The sequence below is a fragment of the Ananas comosus genome, linkage group 3, assembly GCF_001540865.1.
Source record: "Ananas comosus cultivar F153 linkage group 3, ASM154086v1, whole genome shotgun sequence".
Taxonomy (NCBI): domain Eukaryota; kingdom Viridiplantae; phylum Streptophyta; class Magnoliopsida; order Poales; family Bromeliaceae; genus Ananas; species Ananas comosus.
This window is the reverse complement of record NC_033623.1, coordinates 14,431,419-14,453,492: the sequence shown is the minus strand read 5'-3', so window position 1 is coordinate 14,453,492 and position 22,074 is coordinate 14,431,419. Positions and strand designations below refer to the sequence as shown.

The window sequence follows — 22,074 nt, the reverse complement described above, 5'->3', positions numbered from 1 at the left end:
AAGATTAAATTAGGTGTTTGGTATAAACTGTTATGTTGCATAATTATTAGTGGATATCATAACATAATAGACGTTTTAGAGATTTGACTGGCGTACAACCTAATATATAGAATTCGCTATATAGCTGAATTATAACGAAATTAATTTACACTGTTTATATTAGACGACACAAATTAATTATGCTAAAAATCAATGATTAAATGTACCTCATGTATAAGAAATAGATAGTAAAAATTTTGCTTCCAAAATTAGTAGTCCATAATAAACAATTAAGATTGGCAAACTAGTGTAGTCTCATTAATTGTTGAATCTTCAATGGAAACCGACTCTTTTTCAAATGAGCAAATATTTTGCTCATTTACTAATATATAATTTTCACTTATATTTACATTGTAATTTTCTATTAATTATTTTTATATTTTTATAGAAATAATATATAAATTAAAATATTTTTCTCATAAAGTGTATTAATTATTTACGCAAGACTCAAGTGCTCAGAGGGTATAATATTGTTAATATTATTATAGATTTTATATATGAATGTTGCCTGAAAATTCTAAGAACTTATGGTGTGAACCCGGTGCATCTTTTAATACCGTCGATGAGCCCTTCAATGTATTCCCATAGTCAGCGGTGCACGTTGTGTACAAATGCACCTAGTTCACCCAATATGTGTGCCGTCAAAGTCCCCGATATTTGTACGCCTCTAAACCCGTACAACTGTACGAGACATTAATAACCAATCAGCGCTCTTCTCCTTCGCTTTTACGCTGTTCCCGAGGAGCACCGGAACGAAGATCCTCCTCNATTAAACTTTGATGTAATAGTTGAAACTTTACATATAAATGAGTTTTTTTATAATTAAGCTCGCATTTATATTTTTATTTTGCTAAAAATTAAATAATAAAAATATATATTATATATAATTATTTATTAATTTATATATAAAAATATAAATTAAATAAATTATATAAATATAAAATATATGTATTCGAGCTGTTATCGAGCCGAATAGGAGCGAGCAGCGAGTTGGATTGCCACCCCTACTTCAATGTATTCCCATAGTCAGCGGTGCACGTTGTGTACGAATGCACCTAGTTCACCCAATATATGTGCCGTCAAAGTCCCCGATATTTGTACGCCTCTAAACCCGTACAACTGTACGAGACATTAATAACCAATCAGCGCTCTTCTCCTTCGCTTTTACGCTGTTCCCGAGGAGCACCGGAACGAAGATCCTCCTCTTCCTTAAATAAAAAGTCTTGCTTCACTGCGCTTTTTGTACAGCCCCCGCACCTCCCTCCTTAAGATCCTTTCTCTCCATCTACCTTCGCCGCTTCCGCAGAGATGGATCGCGAAGAAGGTATCGGAAAACCCTAGTCTCCGTTCAAATTTACCGTAATATCGATCTATCTGCGGGATTTTTTATGCAATTCCACGGTTATTTCTCTCCTCCTTTACCCAGTGATCGAGTTTCTTGGGCAAGTACCGTTACTCCAGCGCCTCCCGAGTTCGTCTCTACGGAAGATCGCGGAGCTCGTCGAAGTGAGGCGATACGGTGCGAGTATTGACCTCTTTGACCTCTTTTGCTGTTAGATTTTGGTATCGGAAACCTAGCAGACAAATCTTTACTTGTGCGTTAAACGAGTAATCGGGGTTCAGATTCTTATTGTCCCTTTTCTTCGAGTCATGTGCGGGTGATAAAGATCCGTTCTTGTAGTCTCGTAGGATGTAACAATTTATTTTGAATTCGTTGTGGACTATGTTTTTACTTTTATTATTCTGTTTATTCTTTATTTCCTACTCGTTAAGGAGGAACTATGCCCATGTGCTGCAATGCAGCGGTGGAAATTTGTTGAATAGATGAAGGGTTCATGTCAAATACCGTTTCTTGTTTAGCTAAAATTGTTCATGTCGGATACCGTTTCTTGTTTAGCTAATACTGTGTATTAACTTGATGACCTGCAAATATTGGACGTAGGATTAGGAATCAGCATGAGTCAGTAGTCTGAGGTTTTAAAAAATAATAATAAAAAGCTAATCAATGTAAAATGTTTGAATTCGTTGTATTTTTTGACTCATCTTTTTTGTGATGTTATCACATTTTTTCTTTGTAGAAACCGGTGAGTATGTTGCTCGTGAAGGTGAACCTGTGGATGGCCTTTACTTTATATGGGAGGGTAAGGTACGCGCTCTCTCTCTCTTTCTCTCTCTCTCTCTCTTCTTTGATCTCCTCTGAGATAAAGTTGCCCGAGACTTAATTGAGATTGATTATTAAGTTTCTGTAAACGGTTACTCTTGTTTTTGTTTTTTTTGAAGCAGCTACATTATCGTGTGGACAAATTAGTAAACCAGGCATCTCTTTTAATATATACTGAATAAGCTTGGCAAATTTCTGCATTATAAACAATTAACTTATTAATTCAACTTGAGAATTAATTGTAGTTTCTGATAAGACAGAATAATCAGGCTATGAACATTGGTTGAGAAAATTAATATCTTACATGCAGAATGGTATCTTTTCATGAAGATCAAGTAATTTACATGAAAGGTTGCCATTTGTAATTATTCAGTGATTACACAGCGGAGCTAATAGGCATGATTCTGGATTCCTTGATCTGACATTAGTACTTAGCATCGTCATCATTCATATGCAGTATATGTGGTTAAGGGTTGCTAGATGTGTGTCCTAACATACTCTTACATACTCTTATTTGAGCTATGATTTGCTTGCCAGGATAAGGATCTGTAATTCATTGCCCATTAGTCAGACAGACGAACTGAGATTTGGATTGGGTTAGCTAATTCCATTTGTATGTCAAGAATCTCAGCAAAAAAAGAATAACCATGAGTAATATTTTGTTTGTTGGTACTACATAAACACCTTATATCTTTGTCTGCATTTTTAAAAACCTATGATGTGGGGGAGTAAACACATGGTAGATGTAGGTCCTGAGTCCTGACATACCAGCTCAGTGGTTTGCATTTGTATATATATTTGTCTACCTAATCTCAATAGGATTAAACAGGGCGTAGTTTTACATAATATTTTACGTACATAAATTTACAACGGTCCTTACGTTGAAAACCCCGTGATAATTGTAGATTACAGTTTATTTGATGACGGTATCTGGTACAGAATATATCCTTAACAAAATGTGTAGTATTAAAAAACGAAATGATAATGACTTAGATGCACACAGTACCCGAAGGGTTCCGTTCTTTTGCTCCTTTCTTCCCTACTTTTTAACTTTAAAAAAAAAAAATTTCTCTTCATCTAATCCAAATCCCGAGACTAAGCAATGTACATCAAACATTCCTCACCGAGTCATAACGAGTCGAGTACAAGTAGATACTCATAGTTAAATACATTATATGGGATGGCGAGTAATCTAAGAAGATACTCTGTCTACTGTACGGAACAAATGAAGCAGCTCCCTGCTCTATGTTCCAACTGCTAGCTAAATCCATCGAATACAAGACCGGTAGCAAAACTAAGAACAAACCACGGGCTAAACGGCAACCCTGCACAAGACGAAAATGTGTCAGGTTATCCAAGGTCATCACGGGACATACAACATATAAGGTGACTCGATGGGGCTCACATTATATTAAAAACGATAGTTGGACGGGGGAGAAAACCAGAAAACGAAGCGACGAGATGACGGTTTCCTCGGAGGCTTATTCTTAAAGAACAATAAGAAAACGCCTAACTGAAATTAAAAATTAATGTGTGTATGAGGTCACCTCATCGTGGAAGAATACATCCTACTTACATTTGTACTTTACAACATACGTTAGTTTAGGAAAATAATTTTCCAAGAGATTACGTTCAACTTACGTTGTGTTGCCCTGGATGTTAGGCCTGAGCGTTTCTTTTTCTTTTTCTTTTATCAAGATCTGGTTTTTGTTTCTTCCCCCGGCTATCTACTGCGCTTCGATTTTAATTAATTCTTTAACCCCTACAAGCTACATTCCATGGCCTGAAGATTTTGATACTTCAATGCCACATGTAAATTTACCAAGGCCACTCCAACGCCACCTTACATTGTATGACCTAAAAAAAATTTATATTTTATTTTTATTTATTTTTATCATACTCTTTGATAAAAATAACCTAAATCTCCTCATTTTGTATTCAGTCCTCACTGAACACGACTTTAGCCTCGCTTTTGTCTTCTAGATCTTAAAAGACAACCTTTGCCTTGTCTATTTAATCGTCTTTTACGTGTCAGAGTATTTTAATATTTTTAACCTCCTATTCAGCCTTTATAAAATTACTCCGATCTAAATTTCAAAGTATAAAAAGACTGGGGGCATCTCACTCTTTATTTTAGGCTTTCGGTAGACTATTTCTAACGTCAAGCCGTGTCAAAAGCCACTGGTTTACCCCAGCTTTGACTTTATAATTTTAAAGAAACCTGAGAAATTCATTTTGGCTTATACTGACAGTTTAAACTCGAGTTTGCCTATAAGTCCCTCGAGGCCGCTTTCTATAGTCTAAACCTCGACGGACTACACTTATCACATACGATGATAACTCCCAACTGATATTCATCTTCGATGATCCGAAGAGGGAGAGGTAGTCGGCTGGTGGTAGTGGTGATGGTACGCAAGTACCACTTCCTCTCTCTTTGGGAGAGAAAGAGAGAGATTTATAGAGAGAGTAGAGAGATCTAGAAAGCGGGTTTAAGCGCCGCAACCACCTCTAGCTCGAACGCTTGCGCAACCTCCGCTGCCTAACTCGAAAGCACGCGGGCAACCTCGCCGCACAAAAGCAACGCCGCAAGTGTAACCCCATTCGAAAACCCTAAACCGAATTAGGAATCGAAATTCCCAAGATTATCGGAGATTACACTTCAATCGAACAATTTAGGAATTATAAACCTAACAAACCTCGTATACAACTCCGATTCCACACTTTTACCCCCAAACGTTTAATCCACCCCAAACTAGATTAAACTGGGAAGCATTTGGATTAACTATCCATTTGCTTGCGCAACCGCTTCTGCCAAGCCGCTAAGCACCTCGGCCACGCTTCAATAATTTCTTTGCCTGCAAATCCGAAGCCCAGGCGGCCCTCCCGGCTCCGCTGCAGCATTTTAGTACCTTAGACTAAACTCCGTGGCATTGTTGTTTTGCTTCTGGGAAAAACGGGCTCCAACGCTTCGCTACGCGCCAGCCACGCGTTAACGTTCAAGGCCGTCTTGGCCCGTGGCCTACGACGCCCTCCGGCTAACGTTCACAGCTGTTCGTTAGCCTTACGCGATTGTCCACCCAACACGAGTGGCTTCAATAATCGAGTGAAGGTACAGCTTCGCTTTCATATTGTGAAGAACTACGTATATTACATTTACGTACTACTGTACTCCGTATATGATTTACTACAACTGTATAGTACTCTACGATCAACTATGTATATGTACTATCCCATAATCTATCAGCGTAAAGATAAGAACGTACTAGGTATCATCACATCGTTGTACTCAACCGTGAACTCAATCCTGCGTACTCTTATCTCCTTACCACTGTATCTTGGGATATCTCTATTCAATTTGTTATTGAACTAGAACATAACTACTTATACTACTATATACTGATCATATCAGCCCTGTTAACGTAATACCGTTCACTGTACACTTGGTTCATGTATGAACTGCTCACCGTATACATATGGTTCATTTGTTGAACTGCTCACCGTAATCTTGCATCACAATTTTCTTGTGAACACGTACAACCAGTATCACTGGCCCATGGAAGCAACCTTTGCCTAAACTAGTATGAGTGTGTCAGACAAGTCGCGAACACCGCCAGCGGGGCGTGTTCATCACGCTCGAGGCCTCAGAACCGTGCACTTTGCTAACCCTATCGGATAAACCCCAGGGTTCCCTATCGGATATACCCCAGGGCGTCTGCCAGGGAGCCCCCAAGCTCAGGGGAAGGTATCTGCCTAAACTCTACACTCAACTCCCGCGCGGATACCCGGTCGATCTCCTAACCCATTATTTAAGTACTCTTAATACACGTAACATTTCCATCTATTTTTGGAACACTCGTTTGTCATTTCCAGTTACTTTGGAATACTAATCTTACCATTAACTGTACTTAGATTCTATCTCCTTTTGAATCTTCAGTTAACCTACTCGATACCTATCGTCCTAACTTTCATCATAGTTAACTTGATGATCAACCGATATATCAACGTAATAACGTATAGCGCTCCGTTACGTACCATAACAATCAACGTATTAAAATGATAGTATAGATAGACAAATAACTTGATTGGACGTCGAACGGAGGAAGCCTGGACCACCCAGCTCGAGAAGGGAACCCACCGGCATGGGTGACCCTTGATATAAATATATCAAGAGTGGGGGCACACCAAAACCCCCAATGTCCAAGCGTGCACTCGCCGCGCCGCCGCGTTCCTCTCCCGCATCGAGGCATCTATCGCGGAATGGTGGCTCTGGTCTCTATCGCCATGGGGTTTCACCGGATCGAATCCCCAATCTCTACTTTCTTTATTTGAACATTATTAATACTAACATAAACCTTCAACTCCTACATAACGTTTATTACATTGTATTTACACTTACGAACATTATCGTATCCTAAATACAACAAACTATGGAAGGAATACGTTAGCAACAGACTTATAACAAGGACAAACCTTGGAGAACACTAACATTACTAACGCTGCGGAACCTGCATGTCCCTTTTGAGACAGGCAAACCGCCAGACAGCCGCACGGGCTTGGCTGGTTTATCCGCCCGAGCCCCGCACTGTAAGCTAGATTAGACAGTTGCGAGACATCCGCTATAATCATTGAGGTTTAACTTTTCCCTGTCGGGCAAGAATTAGATAGCCTAGGTTCAGAGAGAAACCCGTCGTAGATACCTGTTTTTCGTTTCCCCTCAATAAATTTCCTTCCCCCAACCCCTCTCCCTCTTATTTACTCTCCTAACTCTATTCTACTAATCTTCCTATTTTCTTTTCTTTTGGCTAACACGAACCACCTGTTCGATCTACCGTAACCAAACTAGTAACTGCAGCTTTACTAGCCCTCCACCGAGCTCGCATGGCTAGCCATCACCGCTCCGTTCTGTCACCACTACAAACGTCCACCGTTACTCTGCAGTACTGTCCCGCCGCAACATCCGCCAGCGCTGAGGTCCACTGCCACCGACGCTACCATCTCTGCTGCAGCTACCACCCACTACAACTGTCGCTACTTACGTCCGTCTTCCTTTTTCTTTTCTTTTCTTTTCTTTTCTTTCTATTTCCCTGAGTGAGGGGTGCCTGAGTGAGACTAGCTGCGTATTTACGCTTCCTATGATCTCTTGTGTAAAGTTACCGATATCGTTATAAGTAGAAGTGATAAAATTAGCAATGTATGTATCCGAATAAATTTCTCGAAAGGATTGTCTACTTATTCGAGCTTTATTTTAGAGTTGTTGGTAGGATTGTTTTATTTTTATAGTATTATATTAGAGGTGAATAGGATTATCTTATTTTTAGAGTTGGATAAGATTGTCTTATTGATTTTAGAATTGAATGGGTTTCTTTGTCTAAAAATTTGTTTTAGCGTATTAGGATCTATGAAGATCTTTAATTGCCCACGTTAAGTTAGGCTTGGGTCAGGCCTAACTAGCTCGGTGTACGAGTTCAACGTAAACGTCGCAGTTGCTGCAAGCATGTGGACTGTTCCCTGGGCCAGGCGTAGTGAAAGTAAGCAGTCTGGGAAACACACGGGGTTCCCGTGAAGGAAATCATGGGATCCGAACAGCCACCATGGAACATGCTAACAATACCGTATTAAGAATGACACCTTCACCATCGTAGTGTGTAAGAGTGCTAGACGTTAGTGGGCTAGCTGTAAGGCCACACCAGGACTAACAAATAGAATCACAGTGCAAGGCCCCAGGGAAAAACATTTCGGTAAAACTTTAGCCCGGTAAATCATTGACTCTTAGTCACTTTTTCACGGATTAAAAAAAAAAGAAGAAAAAGATTGGAACTGGGTTCCTGCATTATCTGGGCGGTGTTTATGTTCTTTAAAAAACAAATTTACCTGTCAGAAGGGACATAATCGTGCCGCATCGTGTATCATGTTCACTGTTGGTACTGTATGGTGAGTGTGTGTGTTCTGGGTGTTCATGTTCCTAGTTGTAAGTTGTTCAAAGGTGCAATATGTCGATGGCGGGAATCAGTGTTAGTAAGGTGTAAGTGGGATAATCAACTTTCGCAGAGGGTGTGCTTCTGGAATAAAACTTTGAGAATTGAAAAGCTTTTCGGAGCTTTTCGGCCTCTGGTAAAACTTTTGGCAAAAGGCGTACTTTTGGAAATAAAATTTTTGTTCGATGGCGCTCCTCATCTTTAGGTAATAAACGCTTTTGGTGATCATATAAAATTTTGGAAGAAAGCTTTAGATTCAGGTTTTGGAGTATACATTGGTTTCAAAGTGATCATTTAGATAACTTGGTGTTATGACAGATTGATGATTGTTCATATTCGCACGGTTCTTAAACTCGACAGTTCAGGTAGATGATTGTACATATGTAATACTTAGTTTGTTTTTGACTATGACATTCCGACCCTGGAGATAGGGTACGATAGATGCCGGAGTGCGTGGCAGAGCTATCGAGGTTGGGCACAGTGGACACATTCAAAATTTCCTCGGGTTCCTAGATAGATCTAACATAGGTTGTGGATCTCCCCCCACTTATCCACATTATGGGTTTTTGGTGTTTAGAATTACGCTATTTTTATTCACACTTTTTATTTTTAGTGTGGCTCTAAATGCACCCTTTTGAGGTTAAACCTCTTTTTGGGTGCCCTGGTTGTGCGCTTTTTTTATTAAGTGATTCTCTTTTCTAATATTCCACTAATGGCTGAGGTGTCTGAGCTGGAGAGAATTGGAGAATGCTTAGAGCGCGTTAGGAGGTCCAACAGGTGCGGGAGTGCAAGCTTAGGTGCTTACGGAGCCTGTGCAGGCTTAGGTGCTTGCGGTGAGCTTAGGTGCTCGGATGCTAGGCTTAGGTGCTTGGCGGAAATTAGTGCGGCTTAGGTGCTGCGGTAGGTACTTTTTGTAGTACGATACCACTAGGAAGCGAATCTTACAACTACTTCTTGGTCTCTGGTTTGAGATTTGCTTCAGAATCTAGTTAAGCTGTAATTCTAGAGCTTAATGCTATAGAGCTTAACTGGATTTTCTCCAATAAAACATCTTTTATCCAATACTTGCTTTAGGATCGGAGATCCCAAAGAGTTTGTACATAAGAGTACTATGAATTAAACAATCTCTTGGAGATTATCGAATAAATATCTGAAATCTTAGTTAATCTCAACCTAAACTTTTAACTTTCGAAAAGCCTAAAAAATGTAACACATGGCCATGTGAAAATTCGACAATAGCCAATGTGCTACTGCCTTCTCTTTTGGACGCGTTGTGACATTGGCCACTGTTCAGCGACCAACATGGCCTTGTGTAAAACATGGCCATGTGAAGGCTACAACATGGCCATGTGAAACGTATTTAGACTAAAAAAAGTGTCAAAGCTCAAAGCGTTTCAAGGCTGCGTGAAAGATTAGCTCATTTGAAACTCAAATACTAAGATTACGGATATTGATTCATACTTAGTAATATTGTACTTAATTTTTGAATAGACCTGTAGCACTAAGTGCAGTACTCAATAAAAAGCTAAAGAAGCTTCAGAACCTAAGAAGCTAGAAGCTGCTATGCGTGGCTAGGAAGTTCTGAGGCTGAGTGAAGTACTTTGAACGGTTGTGTGTTCTGAATTGTTGGACATCTGTCTCCCCACTCTTTGGTTGTTTCCCAAAAGGTCACCCATGGGGTTCGGCTACTTCCGTTCACATGAGTGCCCATTGGCTCATATATATTTCCTCTCAGATACCATCGTTATATTCACTCTCCTTTACCTTGATATTACGTTGCTGGCGATAACATTGGTTATACACAGTTGGCTTGCTTCAGGTTTTCATGAATTAGACGTAGCGGCACAGCCAGATTTCTTGAGTCCGTTTTCGGTGCAAGACGAACGTGTGGACCGTATATTGGGATCGTGACCCGAGTGCCCAACCTGCATCCTGATGAAATGACCTTTTCTTGTGGCAGAACGTCACCTAGTCTGGCAACCACATACACTTTACGAGTGCTCGACACCGCTAGCTACGCTTATACTAGTTATCGACAAGCAGCCGCTTATGACTGTTAGATTGGGGAATCCCACGTGGCTGGTTATCCAGTAACTTTGTTATGACCATATACTCGTGACTGGTGAATTCAGTTGATCTAACATGTTCCAGTAGTTGTCTCATAACTGGTGAATCCAGTTGTTCTTTCATGCTCCAGTAGTTGTTGTACTCATATCCTCGTGGTTGTTTAGTCCAGTAAATCCTACATAGATATTCTTGGCTGTTGAGTCCAGTTATTCTTTCATGCTCAAGTAGTTGTTGTACTCACATCCTCGTGGCTGGTGAGTCCAGTAGGATAGGTGCTCTTGGATAGTGAGTCCAGTTGTTACTACGTAGGTGCTCTTGGCTGGTGAGTCCAGTTGTTACCCCATAGGTGTTCTTGGTTGGTGAATCCAGTTGTTATTACATGTGCTAGTACATTTTCATTGGTGATGACGAGATGAAGATCCAATACTGTATCCTTTTGTTCTCGTATTGATTCATCTCGTATACATATCGCTTCAGTATACCACAGTTCGATCTTATCTGATCTATATACGTTCTTGTTCATTCTCACTTCCCTTGTAGTGGCTCGCACGTGGTGTTATGGCTGAAAGCTAGTTTTATGGGTGGACACAGACGTCGACGTGGATCGAGGGCACCAGCTCCTAGCAGCTGACCTGGATTCAATCCAGGTGTCTCAGTCCTAGATTAGAATGGCTGAACTATGTGTAGCTAGTGTTAGGGTTTGGTGAGCGGCTTATCCAAAGGATTTTAGCTAAGGGCTTGAGCAGCCCTTAGGACTTTTTTCGTGGCCCTACAGGGGTTCTGGGAGCTTTACAGAGCTTTGCGGCGCTGAACACGGTGCTCAGTGAGCGACTGGACTTCGCGTGGTTAAACCCACAGACCCCTCGTTGATGTTTGAAGATCCAATTGAGCCAATAGTAGCCTCGAAGGCCATCACAGGTTAAACCGTGACCTTGGGAGACGGCGAGTGGACAACGGAGGCTTGTGAGCTCCGTTGGTGCTGCCGATCGGTTGTTCCGATCCACTACTAAAGGTTCCGTTGGTGCGTCGACCTTTGAGTAGTGCTACGCTTAAGCACAAGATAGCCACTGAAACAATCTTTGCGTGGCTTTGGAAAAAAGCAAATGTGCTTCCGAAGCTTTGGATCTGCTGATCAGGTATCACAGTGTGTGTCACTGGTGCGCGACGGGCGCCGTCGGATACGTTGCTGTAAACGTTTATTTGGGGATTTGTAAAGTTATTAACGTGTTTTATTTGTAAATTCACTAACAAATCACAGATATGGCATTTAGCACGCGGAAGCCCTGCTGCGCTCTCGTGCTCGCTTATCCAGAGCTGCACAGCCAGGAGCGACAGGCCTCGCGTTTGCTGCCGGCTCCTCGCACGGCTTCGAAATACTTCACGACATTGTATTCACAAGGCCCTCGCTGCTACCGTGGGATCGCTTTGTCTCGGAAAAACCATCCTAAGCTCCAGTCATGCTGACAATCGCTCCCAGTCCATAGCGGCACGAGGGAAAAGCCGTCTAGCCCCCTCGAAGTCTACCGTTCGTGATCCGTCTATCCCGACCCTCGTCCATCGAGGCCGGCCCCAACCCACGCCTCCGACGCCCCTCGGAGCACGAGGGGAACCGGCCGACGCCGCCACCGCCGCCTCTTTCCCGTTCGGATCGGGTGTATTCGTTCGGGTTCGGGTTCGAAGTGGACCCGCTACGCCACCGGTCCCTCGAGTTCCGAGGATTTGGGATTTGGGTTCTCCGGTTCTCCCTCCGCTACCACTTCGGGGCTTCGCCGCCGCCGTTGCGCCTCCTCGCCGCCGGAGGAAAGATTAACTCTTCCTCGAAATGCCGACAGCGACGGAGCGTCTCGATCCCCAACGGCTACTCCCTGGCGACCTCCAAGCCACTCCGCTCCATCTCGCACTCCCCTTTCCACGCCGGGAGGAACGTCGAGTCCAGGTGTTCCTTCTTCCCTCTCTCCCTAACTTTCTTATAATTCCCTCCCTCTCTTAAGCCGCCGGCCTAACACGTGTAACACGTGTCCCTCTTCTCCCACCTCCACCGACGCTCCCTCACCCCTCTCCTCTAATCAAAATCCCAAACCCTCTCTTCTTTCAGGATTCACCGAGAAATCCCGTATATCCCTTTTTAACATCTTTTTGGATACTTTTGAGCTATAAAAATAGGGCTAGGGAATGTCGTGTACGTCAAACGTGTTTCCGTGGGGAGTGAGCGCTTAAGCACGTTAAACCGTGTTTTACAACCCCTTAAAAAGATATATATATATATAGAGATAAAACTGGATCCAACCTTATGAAAGGCATTAATGCCTAGTAACCGAACCACGATAATTCAGAACGCGCTAACCTAACGTGCTACACGCAAATCCTAATACATCCGGGCTGGATCCCAACGTCACAAACCAACAAAGCGGATCAAAACAGATTGCCCATTATTAGCAGTCTTCTCATGTGGTAGAGAGACACTAGTGTGAGCTATCGTGTGTGTAAAAACCACGATAGCTATCTATATGGTAGGATCGAGATATATATATATATATTGATCCGACCTTATGATAGTTATCGTGATACGATACATCACGATAATTAAAAAATTGGGAGCCTAACTATATACACACCAATACTACTACACCCGGGTATCCCAACTCACTCACCAACAAACTTATCATATTACATAGCATACATATGTATAAGTATCTCATGTTAGATTGCCACTATGTAAGCTATCGTAGTGTAAAAACCACGATAGCTATCTATATGGTCGGATCGAGATATAAATATAGACTCTTGAGAAGACCTTATGATACTTATCGAGATTCGATAATCAAAATAATGAAAAAATGCGAAGCCTAACTCGAAACACACCAATCCTACTACAACCGGGGATCCCAACTCACTCACCAACCAACTTAGCATATTAGAGTGCCCAGTTCTATTAGTTTCGCAGGGTAGATTCCCACTTTTCGACCCACCGTGGTTTAAAAACCACCAAAACTAGCATATGCCCAAATCGACGATAAGATAAAAAGAAATTGATCCGACCTTATCATAGTTATCGTGATTCGATAATCACGATAAGGAAAAAATTGGGAGCCTAACTCTTTACACACCAATCCTACTACACCCGGGTATCCCAACTCACTCACCAACCAACTTATCACATTAGATAGACCACTTTCAGTAGTTTCTCATTTTAGATTGCCACTTATTGAGCTATCCTGGTTCAAAAACCACGATAGCTACCATATGGTCGGATCGAGATATACATATATATCTTGATCCGACCTTATGATAGTTATCGTGATTCGATAATCACGATAATTAAAAAATTGGCACCCCAACTCTTTACACACCAATCCGACTACACCCGGGTATCCCAACTCACTCACCAACCAACTTATCATATACATACATATACATACATACATACATACATACATATACATATATATATATGTATATATATATATATATATATATGTATGTATGTATATATATATATATATGTATATGTATGTATGTATTTATGTATGTATATATATATATATATATATANGTTAGATTAACCCCTTTGATTATTTTTATCCGTTAGATTATACTATTCAACCAACCACCCACTCAACCCTAGGGGGCCTACATAATCCTAACCGCACATCTTTTAATCCAATGGTGGAAAACTTAATAGCACTAAGTCATCGGTGCTATTAATAGTATTCCAGCCTAGTTCTATATATATATATATATATATATATATATATATATATATATATATATATATGAAACTAGGCTGGAATACTATCAATAGCACCAAGCTATTAGTGCTATTAATTTTTTAACCCTCGGATTGAGAAATGTGTGGTTAGGATGATGTGGGTCCATAGGGTTGAGTGAGTGGTTGGTTGAATAGTATAATCTAACGGGTAAAAATAATCAAAGAGTAAAATCTAACGGTGAAAAACTCGATAGCACCAAATTTTTGGTGCTATCGATAGTATCCCAGCCGGACTCTCTCTCTCTCTCTCTATATATATATATATATATATTCTGCTTAATGTATCATATTGCATGATGAATTTTCTGTTGTCTCTATCAGAGGTTATTTTTCTGTTTTGCTGTCTATACAGGAACGTAATAGCTTTTATTACTTCTTTCCTCTATTCATGTGAACAACTTGCTTGTCATACATTTGAATTAGCTGTTAGGCTGTTTTCCCGTCCTGCTGATTTCCAGAATAGTGGCTCATTTTTTGGTTTCACTTATTGGCATCAGTTTTCATTCTCCACAGGCTGAGGTTTCTGGTTCTACTAACGCGGAAGAAGGAAACCGTCCAGAACTTTTCTTGAAACAGTATGACTATTTTGGTTATGGTATGAACTTCCAAACGCCTTTTTTTTTGCAGAAATTGTCACCTTGTTTTACTGTTTCTCCATTAGGGCGCTGACTTCTCATTTTAAGTGTCTCGGTATACCCTACTTTGATTTGTAGTGGCTATTTTGAGCAAGTGTGGAGAAAGTTTATGTGAAGATGTCTAGAACTGCGAACTTGTATAATTTTTTTGCTATTGTTGTTGCCAAACAGTGAGAAATTTGAAATTTGTAAGAAAAGAGAAATTATATTTTGACAGTTATGGAGAGAGAATAACAGTATTGGTAATTTAGGCACAATTTATGAGGCATTGCGTGATGGTTATTTTGCTTGGTTATAATCTTGTAGTAAATGATGATGGGAATTAGAGGCGGTGACGGTTAGCAGCGGTTGGAAGCTATTTAGTTATCTTATTTAAAGAATAAATGAGCATGCCGACCTCTCTTGCTAAATGGTTCTAGACTTGTTTTTTCGTTTCTCTTGATCTTCTATGTATTGAAATGCATTGTCCTGATTTTGCTTTGCATTTGGAATTATTGTTATGTTGCTTTCTTTTATAGGGGCTACTGGTTCTGTTCATCAAGTCAATGTAGTTGCATTATCCAAGGTAACCGCAAGCGTAGATTTCTGCTTTTATTAAGTAGTTGAAATTATAAAGTTTATACAATTATTTGTTTTCGCTAACAGCCCTTCATGTTTGCAGCTGACATGCTTAGTACTGCCTGATCGATATAGACATTTACTGCAGCCAAAGTCTATATGGAATGCAGATGAGACGCCTGAAAATTTCTCGCTTGTGGAGCATATATTGCACCTAGAGCCATTAGAAGTAAGTACAAATTTCACTTATCTGTCTTTCTTTGAGATTCTTGTCAAAATTGTTCAGAATCTTGTGTAAGGCTTGGGCTAGTAAAACAAAAATCTAAAATCTAAATCTGGAAGTGATGTTTAATGCTATCGCTTAACAGCATGACTATCAAGACATTAGAATTATTTTAGTAAGTGTAAATGACAAATTAGATGTACACCTACCACATAGATACCCTAAGAATGAAATTCACACAGAGAAATGATGGAAACTAATAGTATACAAGATGTGAAGATACAAAGAGAGCGATTAAAGAGAGACTGGTATACTTTTAGTTTAAACATGCATTATATTTATGTCTGACTCTTAACGCCCCTAAAGGTCTTTATGATGTCTTATTCAGGTGGGTATAACTGTTTACGATTGTATTCTCTCTTCGAAAACTCTCTTTGGAATTATTTGTTATGTATATTCCTATCTGCTATTAAACTTCAAAATCTAGGTTCTGTATCTTATCTTTTCCTTTTCTATTGTAAGGTGGATACTTTCGTGGATTACTTTGCCAGATGCTCCAATTTTAACAAGTTTTTGAGGACAATTGATTGGACAGGTACGCTTTAACCTTTTTGCCCGTCTCTCTCTCTGCTCTCTTTCTCTCTCTTGTTGTGTGTGGGGGGGGGGGGCAGGGGGGGGGGGGGGGGGGGGGGGGGGGGGGCGGCTGGGAGGGGGAGGGTGGTGTCTGTGTGTGTGAGCGCTCGTGTTTTTGCCTGCATATTAACCTCTTGAAGTTCTTCCTGTGGGTAATAATTCTTTTCAATGTTTCCTTTTCTGGGATTGAGAAAGTTAAGCTTTTTAAAAAACAAAATGCCCCAACAAATTCAAATTGTCCGTAATGCTTTTTGAGGACCCAATCAATTTAGTCTTTCCAGTAAATGCAGGCATTAGCAGCAGCGTCTAAGACAGTGGATTGCCTTAAACTGGCCCATAGCTTGCATGTGGTTTTTCTTGTTGCAGGTGACAATAATTGTAAGTATTTCCTTTTTTAGATCTATTACTTTTGTGCATTTATTTGGAATTTCACATAGGATATCAGCTTAGTTGTGTATTCTTTTTAGTGCCAATAATATATCAAGTTCATCGTGCACGTGATGGAAACAGCTTTGCCACCAGAAGAGTAGATGCAAAGCAGCATGGCGCTGTCATTTTCTCTTTGCTAGCTTCCTTTCAGGTGGTCAATCGATCTTGGTCTTGGTCTGAGGAATCTCATTAATGTTATTTCCATTTCCTACACAACCCTGCAGAATTGCTCATACAAGTGAAAAAAGTAATGTCTGAAAATTAGACATTGAAAACCGTGATTCTTCCTCTTTTATTTAAATCCTGTTAAGTGTGACAATGCACAAATATCTGAACAAGTCTATATTGTATTATTGTGTGAGACATTACTTATTCAAGTCTGAACATGACTTATTAAGTCTGAATTAGGTTTTTTTTTTCATCTACTTTTAACTTGCATATGGACTGAACTTTGATTTTGATTACAGTACATTTTTGCTGTTGTTCATAACATTTCTGTGCTTGTAATTTGTGGCTATAAAAATTTTACTTTGGATCATCAGTATTTATACACATAATGCACAAATAGGATTTTGATTATTTGCAGTTAATTATACACTTTGCCTGTTTTCTGTAATGGCTTGTGATGGATCAATAGCCATGTAACTCCTACAATAATTTTTGCAGGTAAATAGGCTCTTAAGTCTTAATGCAGTAAATAGATTCTTAGTGCACTAATATTTAGTTTTATTTAGCATCGTCAAATAGTAGTCCTGGTAAATGCTAGTAATTAGGTTCTTAATGCAGACTCTTAATGCAACATCAGTGTGCTGGCAAAATTCACTTGTCACCTTCCCATGCCCTCATATATTACTTTCTCTAAATTCTTGCTTGCACTGTTATATACATGTCTGCGTTACACATATAAAAGATAGGAAGCTCAAAATTTCTTTGAAAGAGTCTAAGTGATTGTAGTGTTTAAAGTAGTATGTCATGCTTATAACTTTACATTTCTATGACTTCGTTGCAGAAGGATGAACTAGGGTTTGAACATCAAAGTGTTTCAATGCCTCATGTTCCTGACCCTGAGATAGTCAGTATCCTTTTTATATTTACGTTGGGGCATATAATGCGAGTATCCTTACATACTAATGCCAAGTTGTCCGTTGCAGCTCCCATCCATGGAAGAGTTGCGAGAGAGGCGTCTTACTGATCCTCGCCTTCCCATGTAATCATTTTAGCATGACAAGAATATATTTTCTCGTAATATGATAGTTTTTTTTTTCCTTAAACTTTAATACTCTGTTATGAGATAGTATGTTTCTTGATAGTATGCTTTTGTGCTTATACTTTTACACAGGAAGGCTTGAAAGTTTATAATTTTATGCAGGGTCTTGAAAATTTTTAGTGCTTTAGTAGTCAATCATTTAAACTACTCTGTGACCTAGATTTGCATACATACATTAACTAATACCATGATCGACTTTGATAAATTATAAGAAATGCATAATAGCAAGACTACATACCATCTGAATAAGTTTCTTTTGTTTAGATAATGAATCTAAATCTACCACATAATCCAATGTATGTTATGTAATCATTTGTAATTCAGTAGGCTATCTTAGAAATTTATGGTTAAGCCACCTGCTACAAGTTTGAAGCTCATTTTATTGGTTGTATGTTGGTATCCTGTCATGCAGCAATTTAATAGGTGCTAAGGATAACGAGAAAAAGAAATTTGATTTTACTCCTTATGCATGTTATGAAAAAGAATATCTATCTTTGATGTTCTTGTTTGATTACCAATAAAAGTCAGGTAAAGCTACCTGTATATCTTCTTCAAAAAGTTTCCCTAAATCTCATCTCAATCAAAATGAGTTTCTTATGTCTAATTAGTTATTGTTTGTTTCATTGTTTTTTAGGCTTACTGTCTTCTTAGTCTAACATTTTTGCATGGACAGGCACTATAGAAACACCGTTGCAAGAAAAAAATTTGTTCCCTGGCCCATAGAAATAAGGTTTTGTGAAGTAAGCAACTCTTCACAACAAGCTAAACCTAGGTAAATCTGCCATCTCTCTCTCTCTCTCATGCAAGGATTGTCGTGTTGTACCATTGGCGCGGCCCTTGCTGTTGTGCTACTGACACGGCATGCACAGCGCCACAAAGTGTGCCAACATCCCATGCTAGTGGCATGCCAATGGTAGATCGGCACGCACTGGCACGGATATTTTTTTCTATTTTTTGTTAAAAATTAGTTTTTTATAGTGTTTTAATATCTCTAGTGGCTATAAAATCTTTTATGTATTATATCTTGCATGATTTAGTAAGAATAGATCCATATATGTCTTATAATTAAAATAATAATTTTATATATATTACGGAAGTATATGTATGAAACAAAAACCAAAGTCATAATTGGATTAAAATTTACAGGAAAGCACTATCATGGGTATTCACTAGATCTAAAGTTATTAAAGAAATTGGAGGAAATCTTATTATTTGTGTTTTTTTCACTAAAAGTTGGTCTTATTATGCAATGAATCTTGCTAATTGTTCCAAACGTAAGTAGTTATTACAAGGTCTAATTATGAAAAATCTTGGAAAACCTTTTACCTTAAAAAACTCAAAAAGATTCCAAAAAATACAAAAAAAAAAAGGAAAAAATTGTCGATATGGTGTGGGCACGATCGCGTGCCACATGCTGGTAGGGTGCCACGGACAATCCTTGCTCTTATGCTTTAGCTGCTTCATCTCATTGTGGGTTCCCTCCAAATACTGTAGTTACTAATGCCAATTCCATTTTCAGTTTAAATTATTGGTTTAGAGCTAGGGGAAGACTTTCAGATGATCCAGCTCTACATAGGTACTTCTTTTATCCTCATTACATTGCCTTATTGCGTATCTGGGCACATTTGCTCTTTGAATTTTTTAACAAATTCGATTAACTACATTTTCTTAGGCCATGAGTACTGTGCCAAATGAATAAATCTGAGTAGAAATATCTGGTGCAGATTGCTTGGCTGAGCCATTGAGCAGGTCAATTGATGAAAATAGTTTCTCCTTTCTCCCTCCTTTTCTTTATAAATATACAGATGTCAAAGGAATCATTTTATTCTCTTTTTTTTTAAAAATCCGAACAAATAATAGTATGTAAGCTAAAAGGGTGTATGAAACCAATCTTCTCTTGTAAATCTCATTGAGAATATCATAACAATGCACCACAAGGTTATAGATGTTCTCTTTTCTCCTAGTTAGCTATTATTAGACTTCTTTCAGTTAACTGTAGTTGTTTTCATTGTCCTCTTTGATATGACTATCTCATGTGTTGGTGATACAGGTGTGTTGTAGCGTATGCTTCAGATCTTATATTTTCTGGTGTTAGTTTAAATCCCCACAAGCAGAAGGGTATGAAGACATTGTCACTTAGTCTGGATCACTCGTACGTTGCTGTATCCTTTCTCCGTGATTCCAACTTACACCCTGTGGAGTGTCTTAACAGTTTTTCTCATTTTGCTTCTGATGTAGTAGCGTAGCTTGTACTTCGTATTGATTCTTTTTTAGGAGAAATTTCGTGCTGATTTTGATTACGTTACTTTCACTTACTGTTTATTTAAAAAGAATACTACTCCTTATATACCTAAATATAAGGTTATGGCAGTCATAATCTTAGTTTTCCTGTTATAATGCTGCATTTAATTGATTCTCCATGAATCTTCTCCGGAACATGTTGTATGAATGATAGAAAAAAGAACCATTATAATTTGTAAATTATCTGAAACTTTATTATGTTGAGATGCATCGGCATCATTATAAAGTAGAATGAGTACATAATTCGGTATAACTCATTCTACTGTCTTTCCTCAGGATGTGGTTTCACAGACTTGTGAAAGCTGACGATTGGTTGTTATACGTAGTAAGTGCTAAAGAAAATTTTCTTTTTATTCATTAATAGAAGCTGCTTCTCATGATTGACGTTGTGCGTTTGTGTCCACAGATAGAAAGCCCAGTGGCCTCTGGCGGCCGTGGGTTCTGTACCGGTCGCATGTTCAACAGGAAGGGGGAGGTAGTATGCTGATTTTCTCTCTTTCTGGGGTGGTAAAAATGTATAGGCCTTAAGAGAATTACAGGATTGAAATGGGTACCTAAATTAAAAAGTATTTTTGGGACGGTTAAAATGTATAGGCCTTAAGAGAATTATACAATTCAAATGGGTACCTAAATTAAAAAATCTGGGGTGGTAAAAATGTACAGTCCTTAAGAGAATTATAGGATTGACATGGGTACCTAAATTTTTTTTAAAAAAATTGATAATATCACTACCTAACCTTTTATTGTATTTGATTTAAGTGATTTTAAGTACCTCCGTATTAGGTTATGGTGCCTCTTGATGAAATATTTTGTAACCTAACGTAATGTTCTACAACTTTTTGACAACATTTTCTAAAATTAAACATGCGCTAAAAACTTTTTAGAGTTTGAGGACCCATTACAAAATGCACCATATTTTAGTTAAGCTCTGTGCTTTTGACCTTGTCCTTTTAATTGCAAAGGATCATATAGTAGTTATATTTGTTTTTTTTTCATTAATTTTGTGTTAATTTGCAGCTTATTATGTCATTGACGCAAGAAGCTCTAATTAGGAAGGCAAAGCCGCCACAGCAACTCCCAAAACCAAAGCTATAAGTGCTCTCAATGGTTTAATTTCCATTTTTACCACCTAATTATGTGGCCTCTATTTATAAGAACCATGGTATTCTGTGCTCTCTGCAATTTCTACCTTTAAGGTGTATATTTGGTGATGGATAAAATCTATATCAAACGCTCGCTTGCAATTTGATATGATAATAAATAGAAAAAAAGCTACTTGCTGTGGTTGAAGTAGATTAGTATCAACAGTTCGAATGCTACAGGAGGTTTATAAATGGAAATCTTGAGAAATGTTTATCTTTAGTTTAGTGTTTTGGATGGTTGGGATAATGCCGTGTATCTTAAGCGACAGGCTTCCCACTGCTGAAAGTCACTTTCAGTTATCAAGTTGTTAACCTTCTGTAGTCCTTGCAATCTTCAAGAGGTTTTTTTTGAGTACCTGTTTCAATTATTTTCTAGTTGAGCTAGTGTTTTTAACTTGTTATACTTGACGTTCGCTTAGAATGCCTTGCTTGATTCTGCCTTATCAACTGTTCCACTGAAAGTGACAAGTATGCTATATACAGCATTCTTTGTAATGTTGGTACATACTGAGCAATTACATAATGAGTTCAGGTTAAAAGGTTCATTCTGCCCTCTTGAGCAATGATCATAGCGGTAGCACAGTGACTTAGGTTCTGTTCTATTTATTTAATTCTTTGTCTGTACTCAAATTTTACTTGATTTGATGTGTTGGGTGAAAGTTTTTGTTTTTTAAATACTGTTGGTAGCTTGATGTACATTGTTTTTATTAAATCAAATCAGTAAAAACCAAAAAAAAAGTGTTACTGTTTAGTTTTTTTCTTTGTTGTCGAGCAAATTTCACGTGTTTAGATTTGTTGCCAAGCAAATTTCTAATGTATTATTTGGGGTGTGAGCTCTCCGTGCGGATCCCTGGTTTTTGCCTTGTAGCTGCTAG

General features: G+C 38.9%; 1 protein-coding gene across 1 annotated transcript; it reads left to right on the top strand.

Moving 5' to 3' along the window:
- Window positions 1,237-21,554, top strand: LOC109707548 (acyl-CoA thioesterase 2). Its single transcript, XM_020228886.1, is given in 17 exon segments — window positions 1,237-1,363; window positions 1,466-1,558; window positions 2,118-2,185; window positions 14,525-14,606; window positions 15,165-15,211; window positions 15,308-15,443; window positions 15,958-16,022; window positions 16,351-16,438; window positions 16,528-16,640; window positions 17,499-17,561; window positions 17,641-17,696; window positions 18,430-18,528; window positions 19,276-19,332; window positions 19,807-19,908; window positions 20,334-20,382; window positions 20,464-20,532; window positions 21,075-21,554. Coding segments are annotated over 17 exon segments (1,281 nt in total). The 5' UTR covers window positions 1,237-1,347; the 3' UTR covers window positions 21,153-21,554.